The sequence below is a fragment of the Cinclus cinclus genome, chromosome 6, assembly GCF_963662255.1.
Source record: "Cinclus cinclus chromosome 6, bCinCin1.1, whole genome shotgun sequence".
Lineage (NCBI taxonomy): Eukaryota > Metazoa > Chordata > Aves > Passeriformes > Cinclidae > Cinclus > Cinclus cinclus.
This window is the reverse complement of record NC_085051.1, coordinates 27,936,479-27,952,478: the sequence shown is the minus strand read 5'-3', so window position 1 is coordinate 27,952,478 and position 16,000 is coordinate 27,936,479. Positions and strand designations below refer to the sequence as shown.

General features: G+C 38.2%; 1 protein-coding gene across 1 annotated transcript in view; it reads left to right on the top strand.

The window, feature by feature from the left end:
* SIPA1L1 (signal induced proliferation associated 1 like 1) overlaps window positions 1–15,603 on the top strand; it is a 69,878-nt gene extending 54,275 nt beyond the window's left edge. The window contains exons 14-20 of the mRNA XM_062494226.1: window positions 4,668–4,907; window positions 5,993–6,158; window positions 8,760–9,003; window positions 12,015–12,161; window positions 14,029–14,143; window positions 14,627–14,708; window positions 15,460–15,603. Of these exons, the coding sequence (XP_062350210.1) occupies window positions 4,668–4,907; window positions 5,993–6,158; window positions 8,760–9,003; window positions 12,015–12,161; window positions 14,029–14,143; window positions 14,627–14,708; window positions 15,460–15,603 (1,138 nt within the window). The remainder of the gene's footprint in view (window positions 1–4,667; window positions 4,908–5,992; window positions 6,159–8,759; window positions 9,004–12,014; window positions 12,162–14,028; window positions 14,144–14,626; window positions 14,709–15,459) is intronic.
* Window positions 15,604–16,000: the final 397 nt, after the last annotated feature.

Here is a 16,000-nt window from a genome sequence, read left to right as displayed (position 1 = left end):
TATGTGCTTTGTCATGGTAATTCTGACTAAATAATCCATTAATGGTGGTTCCACTCTGGTTTACTTCCTCTCTTCACTGGCCATTTTTGGCACCAAAGCTGACACTCAATTGATAGAAATCCCACCCAGGTGTTTGAGACTGGTGTGTTTCCAGTAGCTGCGTGTGCATGAAGGACTTGAGCAAATTTGGAGGAAACACTCTGCAGAAGAACTTAGATTTCTGGCATGTTAGTGTGTTCCCCTTTCTTGAAGGTTAACAGTCTATATGACAGTTGTCTACAGTATTACACTTTTTATTTTAAGATGTTTATGTGCATTTTTTAACATTCAGTAGAATTTACCACATGTACTGCAGTACTTATCTGAATGTACCTGGCAGAAACATCAAATGTTGAGATTCTTATACAAAATGCTGATTGCAATAAAGTTAGTGGCATTGTTGTTTAGAAGGATTTTTTTAAGGAAGCCACTTAATCTTAAGAAATTTGTCTAAGTCTTGGAAGCTTTATTGTAAAGCCTAATGGAATGGCATCTTTGACTATCAGAAGTTCTGGTTTCTTCTTCAAGCACCAAATAGGGTTATTATCTCATTATTTATTATATTATAGCATTGTGTCGTCAAAACATGGTGTTTTCTCTAGTTGGTGTGGATTAACTGATGTTATGTTTCTCTGATGGTATTGAAATTATTCTCTCCTTGTAATTTTCGGACTGTCACTGAAATTTACAGATAAAGGTTTCCTGGGCTTTATTCTGGAGAAAGCAGTTGAGGTTTCTTTTGGCCAAGTTTAATTTAAAACCGAGATGTTAGTAATGCAACTCTTTGCAAAAAGGAGTAGTAGCTGTTTGTAGAACATGTCAGGCATGATACTTGAGAAATGGAGCAATACTTGCGCATACATAGTTTGTTGTGGCAGATTAAAAACAGATTGACTCATGTTCCTTCTTTATTATTTTTTTATTTTTGAAGACTAGAGCATGTCAATAAACAAAGGCATAGTCTGAGATAAAAAGCTTTGGTTTTGGTACTTGTGGCATCCTCGGTTGGTTGCACACTGAACAGCAGTGAAACCCTAGATCATCCAGCTCTTTGCTCCCAACTGTCTCATTGCTTCCTCTGTGGAGGCACAACAGCTTGGACCTGGTGGCAGGTTAAAGTGGCACTTCCAAAAGACAAGTACAGATTATGGAGATTATTAGGAAGATGCCTGTTTCAAGGAGGTGAAGGAGGGGAGACGAAAGAGAGATTCTGAACAGGCTACTTTTCATGAGAAATGAACATCTTAATTGGTGTGTTTATCAGTTTCTAAATTGCTATCCTTTGTTGTTTTTTTCATCTTTTGCCTGTGGATGCCATAATGTCTGAAATGTCTTTAAAATGAGGTTTCTGTGCAAGAAGAAAAGGAATATGGCCCTAAAAAGATCTCTGTGACAAAAGAAAAGAAAATAACTACAAATTAGAGTGTTTGTGTCTGTAGAAGATGAGCGATAATTACTGCTCAGATCATTTAATGGTGCATAAAAGAACTTGTACCTGAGAACTGGTGGCAAAATGTAAATTATAGTGATTAACTTCTACAGCAGAGCTTCTGGCTGGGTTTTATTTCTGTTTTCCACCCCCATTCCCAAAGTCCTTCCTGATGATTGTGCAGATTTCTCATAGCATCCCAGGAGAACTGCATTATGTAGGCCAGTAATTATACAGAACCATTATAACTGAATGTCATTAAATGAAGCAGTATGTGCTGATGGCATGAATTCCTTACAAAAAAATTAAATCAAACTTTCATTCCTACCTAAGCTGTACACTTTTTATGGTCTTCTTACCAAAATTAAAAGGATAATGTTGACTATTTATAATCAAATACATTTTTCATTACTTCTGATAATCTTAAGACACTTAAAATATTATTTATTGTAGATAGCTTTTATGAATGGCTCATCTGCAGTTCTTGCAGTCACTCATGTAATATTTGAATGTTTTCATAATTCAATCCTTGGTGTCTCAGTAATTGAGATGGGAGATAGGGGAACAATAGTGACCATCTCTCTGTCCTGAGAAAGAGGACTGAATCTGTTCCAGATGAAACTAAGCTGGTTAAGGTATCTGTTGCAGTATGATGAATTCTCTGCATCCTTCCTGGTGTCAAATATTCTAATGATTTCCCATCACTATCATAGTGCTCCAGCTCTGATTTAGTTTCTGTAGAGTTTATCCAAAGCCTTTTGCTCTCCAAATACGCTCTCAGTTAACAAGTGTCTCTCTGCCTGTCAGTATCCTGTTGGTCTGCTTGTGTTTACTGGTAGGGTGAAAAGCTTCAGTCATATTCACAGTTCTGTGTGTAGTCCTAAAACAGAATAGCCTCCCAAAAATACTATATCATATAAACCACAGCTCAAAATATGCAATGAACTTTAAAGAAAACCGTATTTACAATTGTATGCTACTTTTGCTAGCATTTGCCAGGCTGCTCTTGGTGTCTATTATATGATGCATATTATAATAAATATTCAAATAATACTTAAAATGCACAATGTGTAGAGTATATTACATAATAAATATTATACATATATATGCATCTTATATAAATTTTATGCCAAGCATAATTAACATCAATTGTTACCTTCTTTCCCCAGTAACAACACCATTAGCCTATCCAGGAGCTGGATATTTATTTTTACACATTTTTATTAACAAATGGTTTGTCACAACTAGCACTTCCTTGAGAAATACCTGATGGGTTGAAGAATTCTAAAATGTGGACAGAGATTCCTTTCTCCTTTTTCCCTACACTGAAGCAGAAAGACTTTTCTACTTCTTGAGTGTATTTAAGAGGGGCTAAAATGGCAATTTATGCTGTGGTAGTGATACCTTACAGATGGGCTGGTTTACTTAGACTCTGTAGGAGATTTTTTGTTTTCAGTACTGGAAGAGACAAAGGGGGAATGAAGAAAAAACTACTGTCTATTCCCCTAGCTCTTAATTTTCTCTAATTTCTTGCTATAAAAGTATGCTTATTTAAATCTGTTACAAATATGAAGGTTGTGCTGTGCAGCACCAAATATATGGCATTGATGGACAGGAAAATATCTTCCTGTATTTTCTCAGTCTGTTCTCTATTGAATAGACCTTTCAAATGTAGAGATGGAGGAAGGAAGAAATATAATTCTTTAATACAAAAGCTGTATTATTGTAATTTGGTTTGTATGCAAGTGCAGAGGTGCGTCTTGCCCCTGGGCTGCAGCAGGCAGTAGAAGGCTACAGTCCACCCAGGCTCTTCATCAAGCCCACAGCACTTCACTGCTGGGAATCATGGTCCTTAACTTGAGCCACATGACAATGAAACCTATTTCAGGGTGATTGTTTCAACTCCATCTGTAGTCAATGAAGGAGAGAAGAAACTCCGAAGCATCAATTCTCCCTGCATATCTGAGATACCTAATTTAAGACAAGCAGAACCGCCTCCCTAGGATATTTCTTCATTGACTACTACAGCAGGAGCCAGACAAGTGGCATGGATTAGATAACTGACTGCTTGAGACTAAACATGGGTGGCATTATTTTCCCAGGCAGCAACATAAATTTAACCTTAATTTTTTTTTCTATTTCAGTAAGAGGGATACATGTGAAAATGCATTGTTTTATTAAGTTACGAAAAGATTGGCGAAGAATTTTCTGCTATGCTAAGGAAGAAGAGATTATTCAGTGACTTTATTTAGCCTTCCTGCTTATTTTTATTTCTCAGTCAGAAACTGTTCTTTACCATGGGGCCATCTGTTTCAAGTTCCTTCACTGCAGTGTTGGATCCAGGGATGAAAATGTGGATAAGTTGCGTAGAGAGCTGGTAGAAAACCGGTCTCTGGATATGTAATGCTATTTCAGTATTAAAGCTGTACGCAACAATTTCTTGGTATTGTGCTTATAAATGACTGACCTTTTAAGGCTGTTATAGTAAATACTGTCTAGGCCTAGTATTTGTGGTAGGAAGCTAGCTCCATCAGATTTGAGTATCTGCATTACTAAAGAGTATCTTCCATCTAAAGCCCATCTCCTTCTCCCAACAAGCTGCAGTTGGTCTTCCCAGCTCCATTTTCTGTCTTGACAAATAGTGATATATGTTAGAGACCTGCTCTAATGTCTCAATTTGAGTCTTCCTTTTTTTTTTTTTCTTGCAAATGCTAAATAAATGCTTTTCAGGTGAAATTCAGCAAGCCCTGTTTCGAGACCTGTATTGGTTTCTTCTTTAGTTTGTTGTGGGGTCTGAAGATACATTTCTTGTTGATTAAGTTTCTTCAAAATATGTTTTCTTTTAAAGCCAGAAATTCCAGCAAGAATTTGGACTTGGGTTCTTTTTTGCTAATTCAACTAAAATCTCATGTATTACTTTTAAACTGCCTAATGACAATGAACCTCTAGGTTTCCCATTTTGTGAAGTGATTGTATTGTATCTTTAGATGTTGCTTGCAAAATTTTTCCCTTACTATGTGAGATGTTTTAATGAGCCATTGGTGGAAGGCCCCTAAGAAGAGCAAACTGGTTTTACTAATTTACCCGCTGTTCATAAGAGTAACATCTTGTGCCCAGAGTTCTGCTCTAAAATCATTTAAACAAGGCCCCTATATACACATTTGAGGCAATTTTTGTCTTTGTTATGTTCTCCTCCTAGTACCATGAGCTCACGACACTCTGCCAGCCCTGTTGTTTTCACCAGTGCCAGAAGCTCACCTAAAGAAGAACTTCATTCTGCTACTTCTCCCCAGCTTGCACCTTCTTTCTCCTCCTCCTCTTCCTCCTCGTCTGGTCCTAGGACTTTCTACCCTCGCCAGGGTGCTACTAGCAAGTATCTGATTGGATGGAAGAAGCCAGAAGGGACAATAAACTCAGTGGGGTTTATGGATTCAAGAAAGTAAGACTGTTTTTTTTGTTCTCTTGCTTGATCATTTGCCTTAATTGTAAAAGAAGCATTTTGATCTGTGACAGTTCTCTGTAGAGAAGAGTTCAAGACTATTTAATATAATGCTTCATCTTCTGTAGAACTTAATCTCTAATCTAGTCTTCTTGGAGTATGGTTTAAATATTTGATAGTTGGCTAATCTCATTCCCTGTTCATTTGTAGAAGTTGGGGGTTTTATCATTTCTAGAAAGCTCTGTGCATTTCAGTCCTATTAAAGCTTATCCTTTCTTGGGACTACTTAAAGGTGACTCAAAATACCATTTGAGCAAATATTAAAAATCCTCTTATTGTAAAGTCTGAGTTTTACTTAAACCTCTCATCCATGTAGTAGTACCGTGCATGTTGTTCATTAACTCTGGCATTCCACATTGCCTTGTTAAAATTGCTGCCAGTATCCAGTCTAACTGGCTTAAAGCAAGCCAAAATACCTCAGAATTAAAATATGCAAGCATCTATTTTGGAAGAGAAATTGAGAAGCAACTTACTAGTGAAAATATTGTTAAGTATGACTCAAAAAGGGAATAGTTCAGGAAGCCCATTTCAAAGTAATTTATTCAAACCTTGACTGTTCCTGAGTCAGGCACCGTATCACTAGATGATACCAATAACTGGCTATCAAAAGGAGATGGTGAAACTTTATGATAACTACATTATAAAAAGCCAGTTGAAATATTAAAGAAACTTGGTGATTTGCTGCTTTTGGGCTTACTGAGGACACCTTTTTTTAGCTTTGTACAGAATGCATGTTATTTTAATGGATTCAGTCCCTTATTGGGAAAATGCATTACATTAACCTTTGAATTACTTTACTGCATTGCTAGTTGATGTTTTTAAACAAGCTTAGTGCTTCCACAGGTATCCACTAAAGCGAGTCTCTGCTGTAGTAGTGAAACTCCTTCCATCCTCTGTGCCCTCTACATCATTTTTCGTTTGTTTTTTTTCTTTTAAAAACTTGAGGGTGCTATAATTCTTGTTTCATTCATGCCTCCTGCCCCAGGGCTTTGAGACCTGAATGTGTCTGTTCCATTTCATTTAAGACGTCACCAGAGTGATGGCAATGAAATGGCCCACCCTCGGCTGCGGGCATCCGCAAGAGACCTGCGAGCATCCCCAAAACGAGCCTCCAAGTCCACTGTTGAAGAAGAGCTGAAGAAATTGATAGATCTTGATAGCCCAACACCTGAATCCCAGAAGAATTTTAAGGTATGGTAAAGAGAGAGATATTTTCTGTTCTCACCCATAACAGGAAAATAAAATGCGAGTTATTCCCTGAATTTTCATCATGGACAGAAAATAATCTCTTTGTAACTGATTAGTGGAGAATTAATTTGGTGAAAAGTTTCATTATTACAGTCTCTCAATATTATTACAACTTTGTGAGCAGACTTAAAGAAACTAATATGCCGAATTGCAAAGAACGTATAGTACTGCTGGGTTATGGAAAATCCTGCAGTGTTGTCTTACATATTTTAACTGTTCTCTGATTGCATCACTAGACAGTGACTTACTGACAGTATTGAAGCTCCTTGCAAAAAGCATACTTTTATAGCTCAGTAATCCTGTATCAGAAATGATCCCTAAACTTAAGCCTATATTTTTGCAGAATAGTTAGAAACATTTCCTGATACGTTTCAAAATGCATTGAATAACATGTAAGTGCATGTATTTTTAGAATCCATCATTTGGAAGAGAATGTCTTGATTTCTAGTCTTCATGTACAGCCAGTGCTTGCCATCCAGAGCCCAAATTGTTTCCACAGCAACCATGCAGAAGAGAGCTGTAACTTCAATTTTTGCTAGTAAAAACATGAAGTGGCTTATTAAAGCTTGTAAGTGTGGGTTCCATACACAAATTATTAAAGATGTTACTTTTGAGGCCAGAGATAATAAAACCTTATAATTGGCAAGATAGCTTTTTCTTAGGTTTGTGTCAGTTTTGAGGGGAGCTGGGATATGGGTGATGCAAACACCTCCTGTTGGTTGTTTTGAGCAAGAATATTGTTCTCATTCCAAGACATCTTCCCAAGTTTGCTGTTTTTCTGCTGTGGGGTTAGTGAATCAGTTCTTACCCTGATCGTTATTTCCTGGTTGCACTTTTGATAAGTTTCAGCAAGTTAAAAATGCTCTGTCACACCAATAAATTGCATCTTAGAAGTAAAATTCCATTTTAAAAGTAATTTAATTCTGTCCACTGTATAATTCAGATTTAATCTTACAGAAAAAGTCTTACAGCATATAAATTTTTGACACTTCAAAAGAAAAAAAGGAAAGAATGGTAATGGCCTACATTAATTCACTGCACCAAAAATCCTTCTTCTTTCTGTCTATTGGCTGACAAAGGCTTTGTTTGCCAGTAGAATTTGTTCTAGGCTATGATTTTGTGTGCCTTGTGCATCTTCACACAATCTCCGCAGCTTTCCTTATCTCCTTACCTACTATTTTAGCATTGTATATTCTCAGACAAGTAGCTTTTTATCTTTTCCCTGCTCTGGTACCAGAAGTTTTCATTAGCAGAAAACAAAAAAAGGGCAGTTCAGTCTTCATATGCCACAGTAACAACTGTGTTGCAGGAGCTGTCATTTCTGTAGTGTTAATGGTATATGCAGGTTCACACTGTGATGGACAAGTCCTGAAGGAGGCAACACAGAGGGGAGGATTTGATAATAAAAAATTGGCATGGAAAATAGAAAGTTGGCTTCTTTATTTCCTTATCTTCCGATGATAGCAGGGTTTTGGAAGTAATCTTAATAATTTTGATTCATAATCATAAAACAAGCATGTCCAGCAATGTTCTCATACTGAAATTTTTAAGAGGTGTGAGGATTCGCAGATTGTCTTCCTGTGTGCAGTAACAACAGTCCCTCTTCCCTGCTCTTCTTCCACCTTGTAGTGAGGGATTTTGATAACAGGAATAGAATATTGTCTATTGAAACTTTTTTTTTTTCCTCTCTCCTAGAAGAGATGACTGTTTTTATGTGCAAATGAGGAACTCTGTTTTTAATTGCTCTTTTTTGTTAAACCCATTTTCTCTTTTTTTGTTTAAATTCTCACAGAGCAAATGAAGCTCTGTAAAAACTTCTCCATGAAAGCTTTTGGAGCAAATTTCAACCAAACTGTAAAGAAATGTTATGCCTTAGAGATAGCTATGTTGCTACAGGTTTCATGAAAATCAGTGTCTCTGGTGGAGGGAGTGGTTCTTATAGGAGCTCTCTGACACTGGCCTGAGAGTGCAAAACTCCTGGCTACCCCCAGCGTTGCTTTCTCCTGTTTGCAGCATGGAGGAAGCTGGGATGATGGTGGGGGTAAGACACAAGCTTTCTTATTTATGGGACTGCTTTTGATTCTAATACTTCTGGAGACCCACAGCAGTGGGGGGTATGTCTAGTTGTTCATTAACAGGAGACTTCTAATTAGTTGGCATTTGCTGGTGTTGTGCCTGCAGGAAGGCAGCCAGCCCTGGGCAATGGGGAGAGCTCTGGTTTCTCCAGCATTCAGGCTCCTTCTGTAGCCATTTCTCTGCTACACATCAGCTCTGGAGTCAGCAAGACCTACATGAGATTTTCACTTCGGGAGAAGTTTGAAGGGTGTTTAAAACTTAAAATGTGAGATTTTTTTTTTTTCCAGCCTATATATGTTACCTAGTTATAACCTCCTTAAAAGCCAGTTCCGTCAGTTCTTTTACCTGTCCACTCTGAAAAAATGCTATGTTAACACTTGGTTTCTTACTTTTTAAAAAACTATTTCAAAAGTTTCTTTATTGATTATTTTTTCTCATTTCTTTTTATTTGTGTTTATGAATGTATAGTCACACACTCTGTCCTGTCAGTCTCCCTTTCCCAGCACTCCTACCACAAGGCGTGCCTTGCAAAGGACTTTGTCAGATGAGAGTATTTACAGTGGTCAAAGGGACCACTTCTTCACCTCGCGGGCCTCGCTCTTGGACCAAGCCATGCCAAATGATGTTCTGTTCACCAGCACCTACCCTTCCCTCCCAAAGTCGCTGCCATTACGGAGACCATCCTATACTTTGGGAATGAAATCACTACATGGTAAGTGGAGTTTGGATTTTTCAACTTTCAGAGGAATCCTTTGTGAATCATCTTGGGGGAGAATGTTTGTTACAGAAGTTGGTAGTTCCATCTTGATAGTTCCATCTTGATTTTGCTCAGATGAGGGGAGTCCAGTCACATGACTGAAAATATGAAAAAGGATGGGAATTTAATTTTTTTCCTCACTTCAGTGGGTGTGAGATGGAATGACTGGTCATGCATTTGCCTTGTGGAGGGAGCAAAGAAATTTGCCGCACTGGTTGCCAGTTTCCATCAGTTCTTCCAAGAGTCACCTAGATCAGTTGGACCAATGGACAAATAATGTATTCCTGGTTATCCACCAGAGAGAACTTCAGTTCTGTTGTCAGTTCCTTAATGTGGCATTATGGGAATAAAATACAATTAGCAAAGTGATGCAGAAGTGGATAAATACTGGTGCATCTCCAAATACATTTGGATATGCAGCTGCACCAGATACAGCTTTTATTGTGCCAACTGTTCAACTGTTTTTAAATTCATTTCCTTACCCTAATTATTTTAGAGGGCTTGAATTACTTTAGTCACACAGTTGACAGCACTTTACAAATAACATTTTCTGGTTAAGAAGACACTCAGCTTTCCTTCATTAGTTTACTGAAAAGTCTCAGTTGGACCATTTGATGGCTTGTGTGTTGCTGCACGTGAATGTCTCAGTGAGAAATGGAATTTTCACAGGTTCTCACTGTACTTTGTAACCAAGTGTGTTTTCCAGAAATAGAGGTAGATCTCAGGGTAGGATTCTGCAATGTTTTCTGAAGAAGTATGTATCTGCTCTGATTTATCCATGTTTTAGTTTGTTTCAAGAGGAAAATGCAAGGCTATCAATAGATTCAACTCACTGTAGTGGGTCCTAAGCACAGTCTGCATTTAGCAACACAGGATACCTTTGACAGTGAAGGCTGATGAAGAAATCTATTTTAAATTCTTTTCATCTGACTGTGATCACCAGGCATCAGTTTTCAGTGTTGAACCTGACATTTTCATGAGCTGCTGTGTCTGTGTAACGTGTTTCTTGCATAAGAGTTAAGAAAATGAGCTATTTTCATTTCTGTTTTTTATATGCACTAAAATAATTTTGCAGACTTTGGTTATGCTTGTAACTGGCTGGAGGATTTGGCTTCTGAGGGCTTGAGGTCAGAAGACTAATGATGCCACCTGAGTACAAGTGGAAAGCAGCGCTCTGTCTCTTTTCATTTAAATACTGTGTTTTCCAAAAAGAAAACTACAAAACCTTCTTTTGTTGTCATGTTCTTTTCCACACTGAACTGCTAACTCATCCTAGCACATAACCTTTCTACCTCTGTCAACAAAACAAGATTTTCCATTTTCTATAAAATGCAGGACCTACATGATAAAAGGACCAGATATTTGATTGGCACACAAATTATCTTCCCACACGTACTTTGCTGAGAAAAGGATTAAGTTAGCTAGATATTTAGTACCACAAGTATTTGTTGGCTTCCAGTTATTCAAAATTCTTTAAATTCAAAGATTCCAGAGCACATCCTTTATAAAAAGAGGAAAAACAGTGAGTTAGAAGTGCTTGTATTTACTCATCTGCCTTAACAATCCAAGTCGCATTTTTAAAACTAGCTATTCAAATAGTTAAGTTTTTATCTAATTGCATGTATCTTTTCACTAATTGGAAATATTTTCATGTTAACAACCTCCAAAATAACTCTCTTGAGAGCTAAGATAAGAATCCTCAGTGTTAATGTTGAGCCAGAATTACATTTACAAAAAGTAAATACAGACACAAAAGAAATCAAGATTTCTGAACAAAGAAGTGAATGCAGTGTAGCTTTTCTGGTCACTGTTCCCCAGGCAGCAATATGATTTAGCTGAAGGTCTTATGAAATTATTTTAATTATTGAGAAGGGAAGGGAAATAAACAACACAACTCATGGCACTTTGGGATTGTATCCTTCCTGTCACACTCTTTCTATTCTGTATGATCCAAGCAGACTCTTCACTATAATCTTCTCAGCAGCTGCCTCCCAAGTGCCCAGTTCATCTTCTCACCCCTACATCTGTCTATTCTAATACTGCCTACAAGGTTTTCTTCTTTACATCCTGACAGAGGGCATGAGAAAAGAAGCTGTTAATGCTTCTGAGCTCACGCATAGGACCAGGCATTGCACATGTTTTGGTTGTCCAGCCAGTAGACTGAAATACAGTAGATAATTCTTGGTTGACAGTTTGGTCTTGCCCTAATTAGTGGTGAAAACCTAAGAGTTTCACTTCTGTTGTTTGAATTTGCACAAAAATTACAGGGATTTGAAATCCTTCTTTCAAGCTTGCCAATGTTTTTTTTTTTTTCGTAGTAAGCCATATAACAGCTTACAGGTGGGTGTGGCTGTTTTGTAGTAAAGGTCTGAAGGTTTCACAAAACTGCTGAGAGATGTGCAATGCTCTGGAAGTAATTTTAAGGGTTTTCTTGTTCTGATTTGTCTTGGTAGGCTTAAGTTGGCTCCCATTGGTTTCAAGATTGTAAAGAGGAACCAAAAAAACCCCACAGTTTTGGGTTGGTGTTTTTTGTTTGGTTGGGTCGGTTTTCTTTGTTTGTTTGTTGTTTGTTTTCTGTTTTTTGCAGAAGCAAATAGGTACCAGGGATTGTAGAATCCCCAGCAAGTAGCAGAGTCCTCTAAAGTATCTTCAGCTTGTGCAGAGGCAGGAATTGTTGGGTAGAAGAGTATTTCCCTCAGGCCCAGCGTTGGGTAATCAGAGATTGGCTTTTGAAGCACTCAGGTACAAAGATTAAGGCATGTTAGAAAGGAGCGGAACGTGCTGGGTTTAGGAAACTGCTTTGTAAAGGGCTGTATCTGGTTAACTGCAGTTGATCAAACATTCTTGTGAATTTTGTTTCCAAAAGTGCTATGTCAGAAAAGTTAAGAATAGGGTATGTAATAGTATTAAGAAAGGAATTTTTGGGTGTTTTTATGGAGTTTATAATCTATTCTGCATTGCTCTAGGAGAGTTTTCTGCCTCAGACAGCTCCCTCACAGATATCCAGGAGCAAAGACGGCAGCCCATGCCAGACCCTGGTCTTATGCCATTGCCTGATTCTGCCTCTGATCTGGACTGGTCAAACTTGGTAGATGCTGCCAAAGCTTTTGAAGGTAAGTTTTCAGAATATAATACTTAGGAAGCTGATCTTTGTACACACTTTCATTAAGGACAGTTTTGTGGTTGTTTGGGTTTATTTTAATCCTGACTTTCAGTTTTGTTGTTCTTAATTTTCTACTTAGTCTGAATCTTAAGATCATTTAAAATACCAACTTAAGTGTTAAGAGCCTGAAACTTTGTATGTAATACTCAGAAACCATTTCTTCATACTGGAATTCCTTGGCCAAATACATAGATTTGCATGTAAGTGTTGTCTCATCCCATCACATTTTCCATCTCCATGATACTTGGTAAACTGAAGAGAACTGTAAACTGTCTAGGTACATTTGAACTTAAAATTAAATGCAGTTTAGATGAAAGAGAATTTGTTACTAGAATCCAATAGAAAAGTCTTCTAGGTGTGTGAAACACAAGTGCCCATTCCTAATATCTGCATGAATGCTGTCCCACCTTCATGGAAGTGGTTTTTTCACTCACCTTATTCAGCATGGTTGGAGAAGGCTGTGAAGCACTTTGATTTCTTGACTGTTCTCTGGTAGTAGCCTTATATATTGTTAGGACAATGCATGTCTCTATGGGTGTTCAAGATGTACTCGTGTCCTATGCTCTGTTGCCACAGGAGTTGCAGGAGCAGCTTGGCTCATATTTCTGCTGTGCAGTTTTGGGAAGAGTATTCAAAGTAAGACATGGTCTTCAAGAGGAGATGAATTTGTAGTGATGGTTTTTTCGTCACCACATATGGGTGAAACTCAGGTTTTAACACATTTCCCTGTGGTTGGCAGTTTCTCTTTAAAGGATCCCCTGTTTTTTGGTGAGATTTATTTGACTGTCCTCATTAACCTGAATCTCTCACTTGGTAGGCCCAAGACTCACTTGTGTTTCTCTTCAGAAGTGTGAACGCAGTCACTGTGGTCAAGATAACAAACTGACAGCTCAGATGAAGAAAAGCTGGAGTAATGTGTTAGCTGGCAGCTTCCATCTCACTGCTATAAAAATACATTCAAATTTGACTTGGAGAAGAATCACAGTACAGTTCCATTGGTCTTTGGTTCTCTAGTCTCTGACAGGAGCCAGTAGGCATTGACACATACCAAGGAGCCTAAATTATGGTTTGTGATCCTGAACACCTCCTCTACACCATTGACTGGTGTCCTTAGCACAAGTCCTGGAAGTTGCAAATCATGGTGTCTGTACCAGCTGCCTGGATCCCTGAGCTACACCAACCTGTAGTATAAAAATTGGCCAAACAGAAAAAGACAATTTTCTTCTGTTTCCAATGAGAGCCCAACAGCTGCTAAGGTTCATTTATTAAGCTAAAAGACTTTATATTGCTGTTTTTCACACCACACATGACAGTGATTTAGAGATGTGTAAGAACATTTGAATAGTTACCGGACAAGAAATGCACACACAAGGCAGCAAAGAGGTTTCATGTTTCAATCTGAAAGCATTTTATAAGGCATAAGGAGTAAAATTCAGGATCTGAAAAAGTCATTGGCCAAATTGCACACAGTGAGCTTTTCTTTCCTCAAGATAAAGGCATTCTTTATAGAGCAAAGGAAGCTAAATATAGTTGCTAAGTTATTGGGTGGTATCTTGCAGTCGTACCCAGGAAGAGCTGCATAGTGCTGCTTGTGCAGTGCCAGTACTTCCTGAATCCAGTACAGTGGCAAACCTGGTGCAAAAACTTGCACTGCCAGTTTGCTTCTGTCAAGTGGACATTGGTATGTCATACCATCACTTCAGCTTGCTTGAAACAGACTGAAATTTCTGAGTTGCAGCAGCGTAGCTGTTGTGGTATGCATGAACAAATAATCATTACTGCTGCCATTGTTTTTCTCTGTATGTTTGCCTTCTCAGTTCAGCGAGCTTCATTCTTTGCTGCTGCTGATGAAAATCACAGACCTGTGAGCGCTGCTTCCAGCAGTGATCAGGCTGAGGACCAGCTTACTGCACAGATAAAGCCTTATACAGGGTAAGTAAATACACCAGATGTCCAGGTTTTCCCAGCTGCAAACTAAGAAAAAGAGTAGGGATGTCTTTATTTGGAAGCCCTCTCCAGGCTTCATGTAATAACTCTTCACAAGTTCTCATGAAGATGGAATTGGGAGGTGAAAAGAAAATAATTGTGCGTCCAGTTGAACCTTTTTGGGGTTTCTTTCTTGTCTGAGATGTTCATGAACCTGTCCAAAGCAATGGTAATTCGAGGCATTTACAGTGAGTTCAAGTAGAAAGAAGTCAAATGATGGGATGAACCCAAGTAATCATGAGTTAAATTTGCTCTCTTGTTTAATGTGCTGCATGTGTTCCACGTACTCTTTATTATGTTCATTTTGTGACCTCTTGGTGCATGCAAATGCATTCCTTCATAGAGCCGCTCGGTATAGACAAAGCTTCTAGCTACCCTATGTGAAGACAGTAAATCATATCAATACCTATTCTTGTTCCCTTTCAACAGTAAAGAATCTCCTCCAACTCTCGCCTCTAAAGTGGACCAACTGGAAGGTTTGCTGAAGATGCTGCAAGAAGATTTAAGGAAGGTAAGCATTTCATCTACAGAAGGATTTGTAAGACTTATTTAGTGCTTGGTGGTGCTAATAACTGTGTAATCCTGCTTTGCCATGCCTTAGCCTGTGACAGTCTCATCCTTGTATGAGAAAAAGATATTTCTTTGCTACTTTTCTCAGGCTTCTAATTATGTATGGCTGGGATGGGGTGTCTGAATTTGTAGGCGTTTGATTCCTCTGCTTAAATTAGGAGGGTGATTCACAGTACCCCCACTCCTAATTCAGGTAACATAGCAAAAGTTTTGAAGTTAGTCCATAAAAACGTATCCTGCTGATGAAAAGCTGACAATGTTATCTAAACCTGTAATTTCTGTGGTGGAAAACTTCCTGTATTGTTTTAATGCCTACCTGGTCCATGAAGGACCTGCTGTAATGAGATGAAGTCTCACTGGGAGAGTGTTTGCAGGAAGAGTCCCTGCCCTTTACTTCCTTAACCATCACCACGTGTACATACAGAATAGGTCATGGCCAATTTTATTGGACCACCTGGGGAGCCAGCTTTTGTACTGGGATCTATTACAAAGAAATCCTGTTCATGCAGTCAAAATGTGGGGAAGGAAACATCACTAATGTCCCTTGGCTATAAATCCATGTGTCTTATTGCACATAAAAGCCTTAAAAAGAATGAGACTTATGCTTTCTTAAGAGATTCTTGCTGCTCTAGATAGATAGGAAGCATCACCTAAATTTTCCACTAAGATCTGTATTTTTCCTTATGCCTAAGGAAAAAGAGGACAAGGCCAGCCTCCAGGCTGAAGTGCAACATTTGCGGGAAGACAACTTGAGGTTACAGGAGGAATCCCAGAATGCAACTGAAAAGCTGAAGAAATTCACCGAATGGGTTTTCAACACAATTGATATGAACTGAGAACGGTGTATGGGGAAAGAAAATATCTGTTATGAATATTATTACTGGGACTTAAGCTTTAATGCCACCTTAATTATGACATGTGAAAGTATAGTCAGAGCAATTCCCTGTTCTTCATCCTCCAATAACCCTTTTTTGCATCTCTGCGCGCACTCAGAACAATTGCAGATCAACAATCAATGTCTGCCTTTTGTAGAAAAAACAAAGTAAATAATTTTAAAAAGGTAAAATAAAAAATAAAAGTTTAACTGCTAAAATGTGAATGTCTATTTTTTGCACATTGTCTCTTTATCTGTTATGTACAAAATTATTTGGAGGCCAGGATCAGGCTTGCTGTTCCATCTGCCTCTGTTTCCATTAACTTCTTTCTCTCTGTTTCAGGTAATCTGCTTTTCCT